Source organism: Salmo trutta, chromosome 23 (genome assembly GCF_901001165.1).
Source record: "Salmo trutta chromosome 23, fSalTru1.1, whole genome shotgun sequence".
Classification (NCBI taxonomy): domain Eukaryota; kingdom Metazoa; phylum Chordata; class Actinopteri; order Salmoniformes; family Salmonidae; genus Salmo; species Salmo trutta.
In genome coordinates this window covers 10,051,664-10,070,785 of record NC_042979.1, presented here as the reverse complement: position 1 = coordinate 10,070,785, position 19,122 = coordinate 10,051,664, and the positions used below count along the sequence as shown (strand labels likewise).

At 43.9% G+C, this 19,122-nt stretch overlaps 1 protein-coding gene across 4 annotated transcripts in view; it reads right to left on the bottom strand.

Moving 5' to 3' along the window:
- LOC115159274 (phosphatidylinositol 4-kinase alpha) overlaps positions 1 to 18,655 on the bottom strand; it is a 44,357-nt gene extending 25,702 nt beyond the window's left edge. For all 4 annotated transcript variants that reach the window (XM_029708834.1, XM_029708835.1, XM_029708836.1 and 1 more), the window contains exons 1-18: positions 16,766 to 18,655; positions 7,627 to 7,743; positions 7,280 to 7,373; positions 7,021 to 7,182; positions 6,556 to 6,818; positions 6,266 to 6,332; positions 5,710 to 5,858; positions 5,489 to 5,554; positions 5,297 to 5,393; positions 4,607 to 4,798; positions 4,344 to 4,444; positions 3,957 to 4,216; positions 3,718 to 3,813; positions 3,323 to 3,506; positions 3,114 to 3,214; positions 514 to 682; positions 338 to 388; positions 104 to 212 (exon numbers count right to left, since the gene is read on the bottom strand). In XM_029708834.1, the coding sequence (XP_029564694.1) occupies positions 104 to 212; positions 338 to 388; positions 514 to 682; positions 3,114 to 3,214; positions 3,323 to 3,506; positions 3,718 to 3,813; positions 3,957 to 4,216; positions 4,344 to 4,444; positions 4,607 to 4,798; positions 5,297 to 5,393; positions 5,489 to 5,554; positions 5,710 to 5,858; positions 6,266 to 6,332; positions 6,556 to 6,818; positions 7,021 to 7,182; positions 7,280 to 7,373; positions 7,627 to 7,743; positions 16,766 to 16,864 (2,377 nt within the window). In that variant the 5' untranslated portion in view covers positions 16,865 to 18,655. The remainder of the gene's footprint in view (positions 1 to 103; positions 213 to 337; positions 389 to 513; positions 683 to 3,113; positions 3,215 to 3,322; positions 3,507 to 3,717; positions 3,814 to 3,956; positions 4,217 to 4,343; positions 4,445 to 4,606; positions 4,799 to 5,296; positions 5,394 to 5,488; positions 5,555 to 5,709; positions 5,859 to 6,265; positions 6,333 to 6,555; positions 6,819 to 7,020; positions 7,183 to 7,279; positions 7,374 to 7,626; positions 7,744 to 16,765) is intronic.
- Between the last annotated feature and the right edge of the window lie 467 nt (positions 18,656 to 19,122).

The following is a 19,122-nucleotide window of genomic DNA, read 5'->3' as shown; positions in this document are numbered from 1 at the left end:
GGGTATAAGCCACCATTTAAACCACGTTGAGTCAATTCTATATATTGTACACCAATCCTGGTGGTATACTGTAGTATATGTTAATATAATGTTAAACAGCCACCTGATCCCTCAACAGCAAAACCCATCACCACAGAATAGAGCCAGAAGTCTCTGAACAGCTTCTGCAGGCGAGGCTTCGCTTCCTTGATGGGCGGCAGACGCTTTGTCAGCTACACAGAGGGAGGAGATCCAGATCAACGCCGAGTGTTTAGATGACGTAGTACTGCACAGACACTCGAGACAAATACTGCACAAACTGTTGAAAATACTAAATGTGTAGAGGCAACCCACATACCACGGCAATAACAGGAATCAGTACTCCAAGGTTTCCAGCACTGCTTGACGCCTGAAAATGGAAAAAAAAAAAAACGATAGCTAAACAATGTCAATGCAAAACAACTAACACAAGCCTGTTGTCGAGGAACCTTATAGTCTAGCCTAAGTTATGGTTACTGTGTAAATGGCGTGTACCTTCAGTGCAGGGCCCTTGTCCGAGGCCCTCTCGCTGGCCCTCTTGCCCTCCAGTCCCAGCTGGACAAACAGCTCCAGTAGGTTGACCAGCAGCTCATCTACCATCTGCTCTGCAGCCAGGTTAGCTGCTATGTTTGCTAACGCATTGATCACCGCCAGGGAACAGTGTCTGAAACACACATGAGATTAGCATAGTAGTTTTTAGTATAGTGGGTCATGGAGCTGGCTATGGGCAGTGAGTAGGGGTTCAGCAGTGGGGGACTGTGGGGAACAGGGAAGGCCTAAGGATTTAAACAAAATGTATTTCTTTTTACAATAATTTTAATGATCTTCTGATTTCATCTCTTCAGTTTGAGTCGGAAAGCGAGTGGGTTAATACTGAAGAGAAAAAAATATCCAATCAGGATTTTGCTTTGGTGGTCTCTGGGTAAAACAATCTAGCTAGTTCAGCCAGCCATTGGTTAGGCCTTCAGAAGCTGGACAGAAGGCCTTTTGTACTGTTCTGATTGGGTGGGGTCTACTGGAGTGAATGGGCTGCTTACTCTTCAACATTATTTGATGCTGTGTGTGACTGCTGTCGTCTGTATCAGCCGTGTCTATGTGTTCGACCAAAACTGGAGTGCACAGGTATTACGGTCGCTGTCCTTTTAGCACAACGAGCCTGTCACCTTTGACGTGACACTGTTGTTGTCTATTGGTGACAGTGGTGTTACGCTATCATAGGTTGTGTAAACAGTGACCACGTTTACATGCACACCAATATCCCGTTATTATTTTTTGGAGTTCATGTAAACATTAAAAATAGTATTAACCCCTCCACATTCTCATTTACAGCAACGACCTGGGGAATAGTTACAGGGGAGAGGAGGGGGATGAATGAGCCAATTGTAAGCTGGGGATGATTAGGTGGCCATGATGGTATGAGGGCCAGATTGGGAATTTAGCCAGGACACCAGGGTTAACACCCCTACTCTTACAATAAGTGCCATGGGATCTTTTAGTGACCACAAAGAGTCAGGACACCCGTTTAACGTCCTTTCCAAAAGACGGCACCCTACAAATCATATCCCATTTACCATAACCTGGAAAAGCTTGTATCCAGGTCATGAGAAACCCGGATAAGATAGCTAGGATATGTTGATCTTAGACAGGATACTGTGGCATTTAAACATCTTATTCTGTTTACTGTTGTTTTTCGCAGTCTGCGCAGGCTCAGTTTCACATATCACGGGTGTTGTGTGATGATGTTCTCACCTGATTGTCAAAGAAATCCCTTCAAAAAGTAGTCTACATGCGAAGTTTCATCCACCATTATAAATCTAGAATAATTGGTTTTGCTGATACTCTGCAGGCTACTGGACGATATAGCCTACTGCAGTGTTTCCCAAACTCGGTGCTGGGGACCCCGAGAGGTGCACGTTTTGGTTTTTGTTGGAGTACTACACGGCTGTAATGCTAGGGCAAAAACTAAAACGTGCACCGAGTTTGGGAAACGCTGACCTACTGGGTTATGCTACTTTCACGCCTAATTTAAATACGTTTTTGCTTATAATTTCCAACATTTGGTAGGCCATTTGTTTGTCAATTACAGTCAGATAGATACATGCCGCTTCTCTTCTGTTATAACTTGTTGCCCCAGAAGACTAAATAAAGCAGTGCTCACCAGAATGTCTTACACCAATAGAATGAAATAATTAGTGATCTAGTTGACACCGGTAAAGTTGTCGGTTTCGTTTAGGAACCGGGGAGAAAACTCAATAACTCCACAACAGTGGAAAGAATGGTCCTGTGCAAAATGTCATCAGTTTGACCGGTTTTAAGGAAATGAAAAGCTGAGAAGTCGATGAAACACGTTTTTGATCAGACTTCAGATCGTCTTGGGTGCATATTTTATGTGGTTGAATACTGTCTGCTTGCATAACAGTGTCCAAGACAACACGTTACACCCACATTCGCATTTTCTCAAGAGATGCTGAAAGAAATCATATTTCTCCACTCCTGTTCCCGAGACTAAATCAACATTTGTTGTATTATTTTACTGCAAGAAATGCATAATTCTGCAAGAGTTAATATTATATTACATGGGAGAGGTTATAGACCTATATTCAGTGTTCATATGTCAGTTACTATTCCATTTAACCCATATGATCTTAAATGAGGAATATTCTATTTATTCATGGTTACAGGGATACTAGTGAGCGGGATATCAAAAGTGCATGTAAACAGCTTATCCCGAATAAGACCTGCTATCCGGAATACTGTGCTCATGTAAACGTGGTCAATGTGCTTTTTTGTTTTATACTGTGTGTCACATGCCGTGTCCATGCCGGTTCTGACTCTGTGTGTGCGGCAGCCCGAAGCGCGGCCAGGCCTGTTTGATTCATTCACGATGTCATCAAAAAGCATCGCTCCTCCTTCACTACAACTACAATGGTCCGACTACAGAAGATATCATGTTTTCTGTTCTCTTCTTGATTTTTTTGTTTTGTTTGATACAACGTATTGGAAGATTTTTTGGTCCCTCTGAAGCCCTAGGTCCTATAGTCACGGTTCACCACTGAGGATAGGATAGGGGGCAAAGGTGTAGGGGCTGAGGACACCTGTATCCGTGGTCCTTGTAGTCCTTGGTAGAGTAGACCATGGAGGAGGCTTTCACACTGATCTGCTGGAACAGGTTCCACACCTCCTGGTAGATATATTGCTGTGAGGTGAGAGAAAATGATGCGTTTACTGAGGGACGTATTGCAAAGGGGAGGGAGGGAAGAAGGAATGAGTATAAAAGACAGGATCAAGCGTGTGAGCGCCTCACATTCCCAGTGATGACCATGCATCCCAGCTGATCTATTATGAGTACGTCTAGCTGTGACGGCGGCTGGCAGAACTTCTGCTGTAGGATCTGCAGGATGGGCTCCATGACGCGGGGCGTGTCCCTCAGAGCCACCGCGATGTGACCCAGCGCTCTGATGGTGTGGTCTGGGATCAGGTGGGCCTCTCTGGGGGGGGGGGGGGGGACATACGGTTGGTCAGAGGGGCTGCCAGTCATTGCCACGGAGATGGGAATTGGTTAGAGCTCCTATCAATCACTGCAGGACAGTCTTTCTAGGTAGATCACCTGAGGTTCACTAGCTAACATTGAGAGTTATTTCGCAGAGGTAGTACAGCCTGTTCATAAGTAAAGTAAGAGGTGGGGTCAGATAGACTTACTTGTCATTCTCCTGAGAGATGTAGAGACGGTTGGACAGGCTGGCTAGGAAAGCCTCCACTATAACACTGTCCATAGTCAGACCAGCCTTCAGACAGCTGAGAGAAGGAGGGGGGGTGGAGACAAGAGAAAGAAACAGACCGCATACTTGGTGACAGCGACGAATGAAAGGCGCGAACGTTGCTCATATTTCTCGTTTGAAAACAAAAGTAGTGTCACACAGCATGTTGTCTTTCCTCACCTGCAGATGTTGTCTATGGAGATGTCTCGGAGCTGTTCGTACATGGAGGGCTGGCTCTTCTTATTAGCGTGAGCACTGAACGTAGACTGGGAGTGCTCATTGGTCACGTGGATCTTGACCTCGCCGGTCCCTGTTGTGTACTGGCTGTGGTACTTGTACAGCTTGACCAGGACAGGAGAGGGGACCACCAGGAAGTCTCTGAGAGACATGGTGACAGAGTGGGCTACCACCGGGAACCGCTCACACAGACGACCCAGACCCTACACACATACACACCGGAACATTCTTATTAGGTATGATTGATACTCGTATTATGGCATTCTCATCAACACAATATTGTGAAGACAGATAAAAACAGGAAGCCACTGTCGGCATTGCAGAACCGACCTGTAGACAGCAGACGAGCAGGGGCATGTGAGCGATGATGACTTTACTGGACGTCTTGGACTGCAGTTTCTCTGACAGCTTGGTACATAGGTTCTCAGCTCCTGATCAAAGCAAAACGCATGAACAACAGTCGGTTTGTGTTCAATCCAAATGAATGAACCGATTTTTTTTTCTTCAACACGTGTCCAATTCATTCCAAAAAAATGCGTGCCCTGTTGCTTTTCAAGTCATGCGCACGGGTCGACAAGTAAACGCGCTCTTACCCTGCTCCTCAGTGACGGCCCAGACCATGAGGTCGACGCAGGCAGCGTTCGCCTGGCAGCGTAGCTTCAGAGGACTCAGCTCACTGTGGAGGTACTCCACGTCATGTAGGATCCTCTGCAGCTCTGACTGGCTACTACTGAATTGCTCCAGGACAAAGTCATGAACCTCCTTCACATAGCCCGTCTGCAGGTCTGGGAACACCGTCACACCAACATTAATAACATGCTAGTGGAACGGTCAGAAACACGTGTAGCAAACAGTCCGCTGAACTGATTCTGAACAATAGCAAATCAGGTCATATCAGAGGCTTTCTGTATATTCGAGATGGGTTAGGTTAGGCTAAAGGTTAGGGTCAGGTTACAGGGGCAATCTGCCATTCAAACAATAACACTGGTTTTGTTAAACAGCTGAGGGACTGGACTGGAGAAATGTAACCACTCTCAAATTCACAAATTGATTTCATGCATGAAATCAAAATGATAATTGTAACCATGTTTTGAGGCTGTACAGTGTTTGCTTACAACCAACTTATCTTTTGAGTTCTGATGGGGTACGACAGTTGAGTTCATGAGGCACTTATAAGATAAGATATGGGTACATATCATTAATTTATACGTCCAAAAATGGATGTAGCAACTGCAGATTTCCCCCTTTAAAAGGTTAGGGTGAGAGACCAGTGGGTTTGTTACCTTTCAGGTTGTACAGCGTGTCTCTGAGCATCTTGAAGATGGTCACATACAGAGGATCACTGAAGGTCCTGTAGTGCAGGTGCATACCTGGGTTCAACTAGAGGGAGAGAACACAACAAACATGATGTAACATCCATCTTGAGGACGACACAGGAAAATGCTTTCATTCAAATAGAGGGGAAATGAACCTACATCCAGAAGTTCCTGCAGGGTGTCATCCAGTGTTTTCAGAAAGGATTCAGCGACAAACTGCTCAACCTGCACAAGACAAACAGAACACTTAGAAATTCATTCTGAAAAACGATGTTCTACTCGTTCTAATTCCACAGTTCTATCCAATCCGATTCCACAGTTCTATCCAATCCAATCCGATTCCACAGTTGTACTCATTCTGATCCTACACATGTACTGACCATGTTGAGGAGCTGGCGCAGAATGTCCAGAGGGACGTCAAACTCTCCCTGGGCATTGCCCGTAAACAGAGGAGACACAGAGAAACTAGAACTGATGGTGGAGAAGTAATAGGCTGGGTCCACAGCACTACCATCGGGGAGATAGGAGCCTGGAGAGAGAGGGAGGGTGAGAGAGAGGGAGGGTGAGAGAGAGGGAGGGATAGAGAGAGAGAGAGAGAGAGAGAGAGAGAGAGAGAGAGAGAGAGAGAGAGAGAGAGAGAGAGAGAGGGAGCGATAGAGATGGAGGGAGGGAGGGAGGGATAGAGAGGGAGGGAGGGAGTGAGGGATAGAGAGGAAGGGAGGGTGAGATGGAGTGAGAGAGAGAGGGATAGAGAGGGATAGAGAGGGAGGAAGGGTGAGATGTAGTGAGAGAGAGAGGGATAGATAGGGATAGAGAGGGAGGGAGAGAGGGTGAGAGGGAGGGATATATAATGAGAAAAGTATCCGTCAAAAAGTGAGACATGGGCTACTAAATCAACTGAAATACTGCTGAAATATATTTCTTATATTTCCTCACCTTCAAAGTACTGTGCAGAGGGATCAGCTGGGCAGCTGAGGGTCAGTCCTGCTCTCTCTGGACTGGCCTACAGACAGAGGAAAATAACATTTTCAGACACTTCAAATACGAGACTCCTTTGACCTCTAGTGGCAGGGTATGGTAGTACAGACGTATTCTCTGTACTGAAATAGTAACAGAGGACCCCTTGCGTCTTATGGTGTCTCCCTGACACACGATGAGCAGTAATGGCAGTACTACGGTGTAGCAGTAGTAATGGTAGTAGTGTTGGTATAGTATGGTAATAGTACCTGTTGTGATATGCTGGACACGGAGCTTCCTTTGCGCCTGATGGTGTCTCCCTGACAAACTGTGAGCAGCGAGGCCGGCATGATGGAGCGGAAGTCGTTGAAGGAGCGCCGTCGTGACGGGTCAGCCTCCTCGGCACCGGACAAGAGCGGGGCTCCCGCCCGCGGAAATAGCTTGGACAGCAGAGGCTCCTCAGTGTTGCTATAGCGACCGAAGGCCCGGGCCACTCCCAACAGGCAGGGCACAGTGTACCGGCACAGGTATTCTAGGGAGGAAAGGAGGGGTGAGAGAAAGAGACAGACAGGTGAACGGCTGCCTTTTTCATTCTATGCTCTTTCTGTGTCCATCTACGTATATCCCAACGTTTGTGAGGAGGACAAGAGAAAATAACTCGGTGACTAACCTGGAACTAACATTTTCATTCAACACTGTTGAAAGTGAAATGGTGACAGAGAGCATGCTGGTACCTTTATCATGGCTCTCTGGGTCCAGGCAGATGTCCAGCAGGACCTGCATTATGTCCATGATGGCCTCCAGGACCTGTCCTCGCAAGGTGTTATCTCGCTGGGCTACGTCAGATAGAAGAGTGCCCAGACAGAAGCAGAAGTTCTCTGCTACTGGCAGGATCTCTGTAGGACAGGAAGATAGACCATCAACCGGTCAGACAGGCTGAATTCATACTGAATGCCGTGAGACAGAAACGCTCGCTTGCATCTACTTCCTTACCAAGTCCCTTGCTTCCAGAGCTTTCTTCGATCCATTGAACTCTGGGAAGTCCCTTCAGCAGCCCCAACAGGTAGGGAATGATAGTGTCTTTGTGCTGCAATAAAAACATCAAATCACAAACCACTCGAGCAAAAGCCACTAAACAGCTAAGGGGGGCACACAATTTGTAAGTCGCTCTGGATAAGAGCGTCTGCTAAATGACTTAAATGTAAATGTGCTGAGATAGGAGCCAGTTATTGGTCTGACAGGGTCAGGGACTCAAGGAACATCTGTCCCATATAAAGCATTATATAAAAGCAACCATTAACAGTGTCAAGAGTAGGCCTAGCTGCTCCAGTTCAATCTACCTGTAGGTCCGACTCGACCAGGAAGATGCCCAGAGCTATGACCGCATCCCTCCTCCTCTCGTCCAGCTGGAACACCCCTCTGAAATCTACTGGACACATGCATTGTAGCTTCTGGACCTGAAACAGAGAAACAGCAAACATGTGGCTTGTATTTTGCTAACTAGTCAGTCCATCAGTCCTAACCGCCACCATTAGGGAAATAAAACAAATATAGTATCTTGCCCTATATCGCAGTTATACAACAGGTGGGTCTAATCCTGGATGCTGATTGGTTAAAATAGCATTCCAGCCGGTGTCTATTCCACAAGTTACCACCAGCTAAATCTATGACATTAAAATGCCTATTTACTCTGTTCCATCTGACTGCGCAATCCACTTTCTCATCAGCCCAGCCAGGCAATTTATACACTTGATCTCCACTATGAAAAGCATCTAAACATTATCTCACATTTCTTTTAGACTAATATTTAGTTTTCAACAGCAGAGATTTGTATAAACCTTACTGTCTGTCTCTGACATCTGTAACAATGTTTCAATATTCAAATTGATCTCCAGCTGTCCCATAGTAATGAATGAGTCTGGATGAGACAGACAGGCAGGCAGCTTTTCTCAGGCAGTCGAAATCATGAATCAGCATAATTTGTATGGATATATACAAATAAATATCAATAGAAAACAGGTAGAACGAAACGAAGTGCGGCTAGTTTGCAGTTTTTCCAGCTTCAGTTTGAAGTGATTGTGTTAGCTGTGTTGTTGGCTAGCTCCTCTGAACAACAGGGTCCTGACGAGAGAGCACATTATCTATGCCAGGTGAAATTGCGAATCATTAGCTCATTCTTACGGATGTATCCAAATAAATGTCACTAGAAAAGAGCTTAAACATATGCAAATGCAGCTACTTTGTTATTCTGGCTGCACTGTTTGAGTGACTAAGTTAGCCGTAGTTGGCTAGCTAGAAAGCAAGGGATAATAACGCTGCCAGTCAGTATGGCAATAGAACATTTAGAACGAACGACTGGGTCGCGTCCATGGATACAGAACAAAAAAGACTGACCGACTGGGTCACATCTCTGGCAACCGAACCGATAGTAATAACGACCAGCCGGCTCAGGTAGCAACCCTAGATTTGTGTCGGGACTATATCTTGTGGAAGGATGAAATAGTATAAGTGACAATGCCCTTGAAGCCGGTGTCTGGAGAATAACAACACCCGTACCAATAGATCCTCCAAACACGGGCTTCTATGACAAAAACAAGTGCAATTGTTGCCAGCAGCACAGTTACAGTCACTAACGTTCTAGATAACATGAAAACAGCCTAACCAGCTCTGCTAGGGAGAGTAAAACGGTGACTGAGGTGTTAGCCAACTTTAGCCAGTTAGCTTGGGTGCTTGACTGCCGTTGTGAGGTCAGCAGTACAGTTACATTAAAGCACACTCATCCGTTTTTAGTGTAATTATGGCAAAATATTATTTGGCTGGTAGATTTATCATCTACCTGCCACATTGGCTGGTGGACCAAAAAGTTGGTTTCAGGCTCTAAACTACTCTATTTTGCTATCAAAGCTTGAGTTTTGAAATAAAATATGCTCTGAGAAGAACAACATTGTCAGGCCAGGCATATAGCCAATATGCTGTGATAATGTATAAGTCCTGTCTACTGCACAAACCTCATTCCTACATAACTATTTTTATTAGGTTAATGTTACATTATGTGATGTTTGAAAATAATAACCTGAGTGGTAGATCGGCTTGCTTTTTGACTGCGAACGTGACCTTTGCACAGAAAAGGTTGGTGACCACTGGTCCTAAGGTTTACAAAAAATGGTTCGACAAACAAAAAACAAGTCCTGTGGAAGTAAACAGCTCATTGACGAGAGAGGTCAAAGGAGAATGGCAAGAATTGTGCAAGCAAACAGGTGGGCCACAAACCAACAAATAACGGCGCAGTACAAACAGTGGTGTGCAGAACGGCATCTCGGAACGCACAACTCGGCGATCCCTGTCACGATTGTGCTATTGTAGTAGACGACCAGATCAGGATCCACTCCTATCAGCTAAAAACAAGAAGAAGCGGCTCCAGTGGGCACGCCATCACCAACACTGGACAATTGAGGAGTGGGAAAACATTGCCAGGTCTGACGAAACTCAGTTCCTGTGGCGTCATGCAGATGGCAGAGTCAGGATTTGGCGTAAACAGCATGAGTCCATGGACCCATCCTGCCTGGTGTCAACGCTACAGGCTGGAGGCGGTGGTGTACTGATTTGGGGAATGTTTTCCTGGCACATGTTGATACCAATTGAGCAACGATTGAATGCCACATCGTTGCTGAACAAACCCAATAGAGCATCTTAGGGATGCTGCCACCACCATGCTTCACCGTAAGGACAGTACCAGGTTTCCTCCAGACTTGACGCTTTGCATTGAGGCCAACGAGTTCAATCTTGGCTTCGTCAGACCAGAGAATCTTGTTTTTCATGGTCTGAGAGTCTTTAGGTGCCTTTTGTCATGTGCCTTTTACTGAAGAGTAGCTTCCATCTGGTCACTACCATAAAGGCCTGATTGGTGGAGCGCTGCAGAGATGGTTGTCCTTTTGGAAGGTTCTCCCATCTCTACAGAGGAACTCTAGAGCTCTGGCAGAGTGACCATCGGGTTCTTCGCCACCTCCCTGACCAAGGCCCTTCTCCCCCGATTGCTCAGTTTGGCCGGGTGGCCAGCTCTAGGAAGAGTATTGGTGGTTCCAAACTTCTTCCATTTAAGAATGATGGAGGCCACTGTGTTCTTGAGGACCTTCAATGCTGCAGACATTTTTTGGTACCCTTCCCCAGACCTGTGCATCGACACAATCCTGTCTCTATGGACAATTCCTTCGACCTCATGGCTTGGTTTTTGCTCTGACATGCACTGTCAACTGTGGGACCCTATATAGACAGGTGTGAGCCTTTCCAAATCAAGTGAATTTACCACAGGTGGACTCCAATAAAGTTGTAGAAACATCCCAAAGATGATCAATGGAAACAAAATGCACCTGAGCTCAATTGAGCCTCATAGCAAAGGGTCTGAATACTTACGTAAATAAGGTATTTTATTTTTAATAAATTAGCAAACATTTCTAAAAATCTGTTTTCGCTTTGTCATTATGGGGTATTGTGTGTCGATTACTGAAGTTTAAAAAAAAAATGCAATCCATTTTAGAATAAGGCTGTAACGTAACAAAATGTGGATAAAGTGAAGGGGTCTGAATACTTTCCTAAGGCACTGTATACATGCAATGCTCTGATGCATATAGTGCTCAAATCTCTGACACCTGAACCGTGATGTGGACAATTATTGTTTTAGGAAAGTAAAAACACCCCAAAATATGCTACATTTCGAAAAACAAGGAATAGTGTTTTGGTAATTTTTTATATGCCGTTTTTAAGGACACGTAAATGTGTCTCATTTGGCCAATGTCACTTGTTTATTGATGGACCGGGCTGCGCCAGTTCAGAGCTGAACGCATACGGATGTCCGGTAAATTTCTCTAAATGTCTGGTAAATTCAAATCTTCCCGGTCACATTGTTCAGAAACTCTGGTGTGGGGTACAGAGATGAGGTAGTCATTCAAAAAATCATGTTAAACACCATTATTGCACACAGAGTGAGTTCATGCAACTTATTATATGGCTTGTAAAGCACATTTTTACTCCTGAACTTATTTAGGCTTGCCATAACAAAGAGACAACTTATTGACCCAAGAGATTTAAGCTTTTCATTTTTAATAGATTTGTAAAAATGTTCAAAAACATCAAATAAAATGATTGGTCACATACACATGGTTAGCAGATGGTAATGGGAGTGTAGCGAAATGCTTGTGCTTCTAGTTCCGACAGCGCAGTAATATCTAACAATACCCCAACAGCTACCTACTACACACAAATCTAAAAGGGGTGAATGAGAATATGTACATATAAGTATATGGATGAGTGATGGCCGAGCGGCATAAGCAAGGTGCAATAGATGGTATAAAATACAGTATATACATGTGATATGAGTAATGTAAGACATGTAAACATTATTAAAGTGGAATTATTTAAAGTGGCATTGTTTAAAGTGACTAGTGATCCATTTATAAAAGTGGCCAGTGATTGGGTCTCAATGTAGACAGCAGTTAGTGATTGCTGTTTAGCAGTATGATGGCCTTGAGATTGAAGCTGTTTTTCAGTCTCTCGGTCCCAGCTTTGATGCACCTGCACTGACCTCACCTTCTGGATGATAGCAGGGTGAACAGGCCGTGGCTCGGGTGGTTGTTGTCCTTGATGATCTTTTTGGCCTTCCTGTGACATCGGGTGCTGTAGGTGTCCTGGAAGGCAGGTAGTTTGCCCTCGGTTGTGCAGACCGCACAACCCTCTGGAGAGTCTTGCGGTTGAGGGCGGTGCAGTTGCCGTACCAGGCTGTGATACAGCCCGACAGGATGCTCTCGATTGTGCATCTGTAAAAGTTTGCCAGAGGTTTGGGTGACAAGCCAAATTTCTTCAGCCTCCTGAGGTTGAAGAGGCGCTGTTGCGCCTTCTTCACCACACTGTCTGTGTGGGTGGACCATTTTAGTTTGTCTGTGATGTGTACGCAGAGGAACTTAAAACTTTCCACCTTCTCCACTGCTGTCCCTTCGATGTGGATAGGGGGGCGCTCCCTCTGCCGTTTCCTGAAGTCCACGATCATCTCCTTTGTTTTGATGACGTTGAGTGAGAGGTTGTTTTCCTGACACCACACTCCGAGTGCCCTCACCTCCTCCCTGTAGTCTGTCTCATCGTTGTTGGTAATCAAGCCCACTACTGTTGTGTCGTCTGCAAACTTGATGATTGAGTCGGAGGCGTACATGGCCACGCAGTCGTGGGTGAACAGGGAGTACAGGAGGGGGCTGAGCACACACCCTTGTGGGGCCCCAGTGTTAAGGGTCAGCGAAGATGTTGTTTCCTACCTTCACCACCTGGGGGCAGCCCGTCAAAGTCCAGGACCCAATTGTACAGGGCGGGGTTGAGACCCAGTGCCTCCAGCTTGATGGTGAGCTTGAAGGGTACAATGGTGTTGAATGCTGAGCTGTAGTTAATGAACAGCATTCTTACATAGATATTCCTTTTGTCCAGATGGGATAGGGCAGTGTGACGGCGATTGCGTTGTCTGTGGACCTGTTGGGACGGTATGCAAACTGAAGTGGGTCTAGGCTGGCCGGTAAGGTGGAGGTGATATGATCCTTGACTAGTCTCTCGAAGCACTTCATGATGACAGAAGTCAGTGTTACGGGGCGGTAGTCATTTCATTCAGTCATCTTTGCCTTCTTGGGTACAGGAACAATGGTAGCCATCTTGAAGCATGTGGGGACAACAGACTGGTATAGGGAGAGATTGAATATGTCCGTAAACACGCCAGCCAGCTGGTCTGTGCATGCTCTGAGGACGCAGCTAGGGATGTCGTCTGGGCCAGCAGCCTTGCGAGGGTTAACACGTTTAAATGTTTTACTCACGTCGGCCACGGAGAAGGGGCGGGGGGGGGGGGGCGCGATGGTGGTACTGTATTATCCTCAAAGCAGGCAAAGAAGATGTTAAGTTTGTCTGGAAGCGTGACGTCGGTGTCCGTGACGTGGCTGGTTTTCTTTTTGTAGTCTGTGATTTCCTGTAGACCCTGCCACATACATCTCGTGTCTGAGCCGTTGAATTGCGACTCCACCTTGTCCCTGTACCGGCATTTCGCTTGATTGATTGCCTTGTGGAGGGAATAACTACACTGTCTATATTCAGCCATATTCCCAGACCTCTTTCCATGGTTATATGCGGTGGTTTGCTCTTTCAGTTTTGCGCGAATGCCGCCATCAATCCACGGTTTCTGGTTAGGGTAGGCTTTAATAGTCACAGTGGGTACAACATCGCCAATGCACTTCTTTATAAACTCACTCACCGAGTCAGCGTATAGGTCGAATGTTGTTCTCTGAGGCTGACCGGAACTTATTCCAGTCCGCATGGTCAAAACAACCTTAACGCCTGAACTGGACTCTCATGTGAAGAATGATCTTTCATGCTGGGGTGACTGCATTGGTCTGGGAAACGGTGCAGTAATCCCAACATCACTATAGGGACATATGCCATTTATGGCAAACAAGATGCACCTTGGGATGGTAAAACTTGCTGTATGTGATAGATGTGGTGGCTTGGGTTTGACTGAGGTAATGGTCTTTGTGCACCATGCTTGGTCTGCTCCACCTCCTCTGCAACCCTTTTACTGTCCATCAAAGCCCAGGGATCATCTTCAAATGTATGTGTGTGTGGAGCTCTGCTATGTCCCTCACAAACAACGCTTCTTAGTCATAGTCTGGGACATAGCTACACCCTCACATGTTCTGTCACTCTTCACATCTCCTGCTGGGCGAGCCCCAGTCAGTAATCAATGCCAACCACCCACACTTAATATTGGCCAAATTACCATTCTACTTGACTTACAAAGAAATATGTAGGACGTGACCTGCAGGACTTCTGCCACGTTCAACATTTAAAAAATAAAATAAATAAATAAAACTCTACCTGCAGGCCAATTAGGCATTGGAAAGATCTAAAGGCAAGTCTGTTTGTGACAGCCCTTTCACAGACTTTCCTTCACAACCAGACAACCAACCATTCCACTACTGGTGTATCCCCAGCATCATTCAGGCTGGGATAACATTCCAGTTAGTCAATGGGTCTCTTTGGTATGTAAGCTGCATCTGCTGAATGCCTATATTTAAATTTTTTGTCATTTAGCAGATGTTCTTATTCAGAGCGACAATACAGTAGTGAGTGCGTACATTTTCACATTTGCTCGTACTGTAGAAATGGAAACTGATCCCCCCAGCCCCAAGACTCCACCAGTCATACAGGAAGGATACTAACCTTGTCGCTGCAGATTGCCCAGAATGACCAGTTAGCTGGTCAAGCCCCAGAACTACAACCACCACTGATTACTGGCCCAGAACTACAACCACCACTGACTACTGGTCAAGCCCCAGAACTCCAACCACCACTGACTACTGGTCAAGCCCCAGAACTCCAACCACCACTGACTACTGGTCAAGCCCCAGAACTCCAACCACCACTGACTACTGGTCAAGCCCCAGAACTCCAACCACCACTGACTACTGGTCAAGCCCCAGAACTACAACCACCACTGTCTACATTGTTTCCTCATCCTTTAAGGACACACTCATGACCTGGTCACCTCAAAGACTTTGAATCAACCTTGCACAATTAGTTTTAGTGGGGAAAAGAGAGCTGTATTTATACACTACTAGAGTAGCTGCCTGTTGTATTACGATGGCTTTCCTGTAACTTGGTTATGCTAATGTGTGCTTGTTACTATATTTTGGTGGAATTGCCCATTGTTAATATGCTGTAAGTGTGTGAATGAGATTAAAACATGAACACACATTGAAAAACTAGTTGGCTTCGGCTGTTCAAACAACGGAGGCATGGCAGTGCCACTCATAGTCCTAGATATACCAAGAGCCTTATTAAACCATTTTAAAGACAGAATAAAACAATACAAAATGAACAAGGGCTACTTATATTCAAACCAACAGTCTTTATAGGCATGACTGTTGTACACAATTCTAAACAAAAATGCTCAATTTACTAAATTCCTATTTACAGGTGATTTAACCTCCATCAAATGTTATAAGGGCAGCCATATTGGATTTGAAGCAAAAAATAAAAGGTCATCTGTGATTGGCCCTTTGACTTAATCGCAAGACTAGGGGCTATAGATACAAAATCTTTTAAGGAACCTTGGACCCCAAAAGTTTTTATTTCTATGTCTAAGCCCACTTGTTTTCCATAGAGCCTATTACAATAGTCACAACATCAAAATATTTGCAACTGTATGCATTTTTTCCAGGCATGACCACAGAGCACTGAATGAGTGCAAAAAAGTTTACATTTACCCATAATATTTGAGTTTATATTTCCAACTATTGTATAGATCTGTTTACAGGTCTACATTTCCAAGATGCATGAAGATATCCTAACGCTATTTATGTGTGTCGGGCAGACAGTTGACTACTTGTATTACAAATTTGAGCAATATCAGAGCTTGTAATATTGTGTTACATAAGTTTGTGGCCACTCCCCCCTCCAGCCAGGTATTATTCTGCACTGTTTGAGTTAAGGGGTGGTGCCATCAATTTAACCACTTTTGCAGTAAAATATTTTTACACAACCATCCATTTCATAGATGGGAGATATGGTTGTGTTTTGTTACACATCGGTAGGGGTATCAATAGTTGCCACTATTGACGACTTCCAGTTTTTGAATAGAGTTTGGCTGACAGTTCCTGCCACGCAGCTTTCCTGCCAACCGCTGAATAATTAGCCACGCAATACAACACACCCAAAATCATGTTGTTGGTTTTATATGACTGTGAAATGTGAAATAAGGCAAATTAGAAAACAATGTCTGTTGAAATCATAAACCGTATGGTTGAAATAAAGAATACAGCACATTCAAGTATATAATAAATCAAGCAATGACCAATGTTGACAAATAAATGGGGGCGTTAACTTATTTGACAGGTTTGACAGCTAGCTAGGTAACTAATGGCTATACTAACTTCCTCATTCTGATGGAATGACAATCGACCATATAAATAACATCGACAGACAGCTAAAGGCGTACCTAGCAAATGATTTGCTACAGTTATTAAACTAGGTTTTCAGTATGGGCTAGTTCGTTTTGCAAGGCACGGTGCTCCGGGTAGGCGGAGTTTGAACATTTTAGACCTTTTCATTGCATTTAAGGACCAACCTTCACCCTCCTGGGCACCGGGTCATGCAAAACGAACTCGCCCAATGTGTAAAACTGCCTTGTTGCTGTATCGTGTTCCGATGTGGAATGACAAGCCAAAGCAAGGGCCTTGTTTGAGAATGAATGACTAACATAGTTTACTAACTTAGCTAGCTGTTTCTCCAACAGCTGTGTAGCTTATGGACAACTAGTAGCTGGTCTCGACAGCATCGCACATCACTATGATTTAGCCATGTACGTATAGCAAAAATGTATACATGTAATGTTAACCGAACCTCTAATAGCCAACTTAGCTAGCACTAGCTCACTAATGCTTTTAAATCATTCAGACTCACCTTATCTATTGGCGCAGGTCGGTGTGCGGCCAAAGAGCGCGCCAAGGACAAGACAGTATTGAAATAAAACCCTCTGGTTCCTGTTGTTTTCGCAGACATTTTTATAATTCAACACAAACAGGTAGTAAGAACATTTTACAGCGCTTACCGCTGCGAAGAGGGCAAGCTAACTAGCTAGCGGACACCAACAACTACGGCGAGCACGTGAGTTCATACGGCGCAGTACAAGGTCATTAGAAAAATGCGTTGTTAATGGGAAACAATGATCAAGGTTTTGAAGTCAAACAATTTGAGAACTCGAATGATTCTCAAATCATGTCTGCTGAGAACCAGAAATTGAATAATTATATAGGAATCATTTAATGTCAAATGTTCCAGTTGGGTTGACAATGAATAGGGGATTATAAACAATAGGTTTGAAGGCACATGTGGTCACACACAAACATTTTGATGTGGGAGGATGCAGCTTGTAGGACATTGAGATAACTACTCCTGTTATCTTCTTCTATGGTGGTCTGCAAACAATACTTCAGTTGTAAGATGCCCAAAACACTTTAAAAATCATCCTGTCATAAGAGGCAAAACAGACTCATTCATCTTGTATACAATCCTTTACACTCTTTAATGCACACATGGCATATTCAAAATCCCAAATGCAAACGTTACAAATGTCTCTCAGGCACTACAATCTGCAATGACTGTGCATGGTCTTTCAATAAAACATGCTTACATAAGATCTTGTCTTGGAGCATAAAAAATAGATGCATCTTACATTGGGGCAGACCATGACAGTGGCAAATGTATTGTTTCATGAAAAATGTCTATTAGGTATTGCAAAAGATATATCTAGAAATCTTAAATAAAAATTGGTGTCCCCATCCCCTCCACTAACACTACCAAGAAAATATGTAATGATCGATTGTAAATCCAAGGGCATTTATACCTACTCTATAACTGCCAGGTAACATTACCAGGCAATATCTCATCACATTGAATTACTCAAGGCTGCATTAGAATGATGGTCTGGTAAACTATACTGTCAACTAGTACCAGTCGATTTGATAAACATCTCAGCAAGGCATCATTGCACTGTGTTACTGTCTATATCAAATAAACACTTTAAAAACATTAAGTGTTATTGTATCATACTGTAAGTCAGTGAGGAAAAACTGACCCAGCTAAGACATGCTACATGAATCATTTCAATTTTAGACATTAGTAGCACTAGAGATGTTATACCAGATTTCTAAAACCATCATAAACGACATTTGCAGGCACAAGCAATCATTATGTAAATATATTTCTGATGTTTCACATTTACAACTGCAAAGTCCCTCACCATCTCAATCTTAGTCAGTTGTTATGTAATTCACTTGAAAAGTGTTGGTTCATTCTACAGAATGTCTGAGTATACTGTACAACATGTTCATCTCTGTATTCGACGGACACCAAAAAACATAGAGATCCTATTAAAATACTATTTAATTAGGATTCTCATTCTTAATTCTATGCCAAAACAGGGTTATGACAACCATAGAATAAGAATGGGTAGTTATTAAAAACGGAGTTCTTATTTTAATTCTATGGTCACAACAATTATTATTATACTACTACATACAGTGCTGTAAAAAAGCATTTGCCCCCTTTCTAATTTTACTGAATGTTATCAGGTCTTCAACCAAAACCTAATACAAGATAAAGGGAACCTGAGTGAACAAATGACAATTACTTACTTATTTCATGAACAAAATTATGCTGCAACACCAAATGCCCCTCTGTGAAAAAGTAATTGCCCCCTTACACTCAATAACTGGTTGTGCCACCTTTAGCTGCAATGACTTCAACCAAACATTTCCTGTAGTTCTTGATCAGTCTCTCACGTCGCTGTGGAGGAATTTTGGCCCACTCTTCCATGAAGAACTGCTCTAAACTCTACGGGATCGGTGTCCCTAAACCGGGACGGTTGTTGCTAACGTGAGCTAATATGACTAGAATGACGTTGTAAACAACAGCCAACTTTCCAGGACATAGACATGTCTTATATGGGCAGAACGCTTAAATGATTGTTAATCTAACTGCAGTGTCCAATTTACAGTAGCTATTACAGTAAAAAAAAATGCCATGCTATTTATTGAGTGCACAACAACAAAACACTTATCACATCAACTGGTTTGATACATTCACCTCTGAAGGTAAATAAATGTACTTACATTCAGTAATTTTGCTCTGATTTGTCATACTGAAGGTCCAAGAAATAAAATGTAGTATAGTTTTGTTTGATAAAATCAATTTTTATATTAAAATGTTGGAACTGGGTTCTACAGTTTGAACCCCTGCTGCCTCTGGTGGCCAAAATC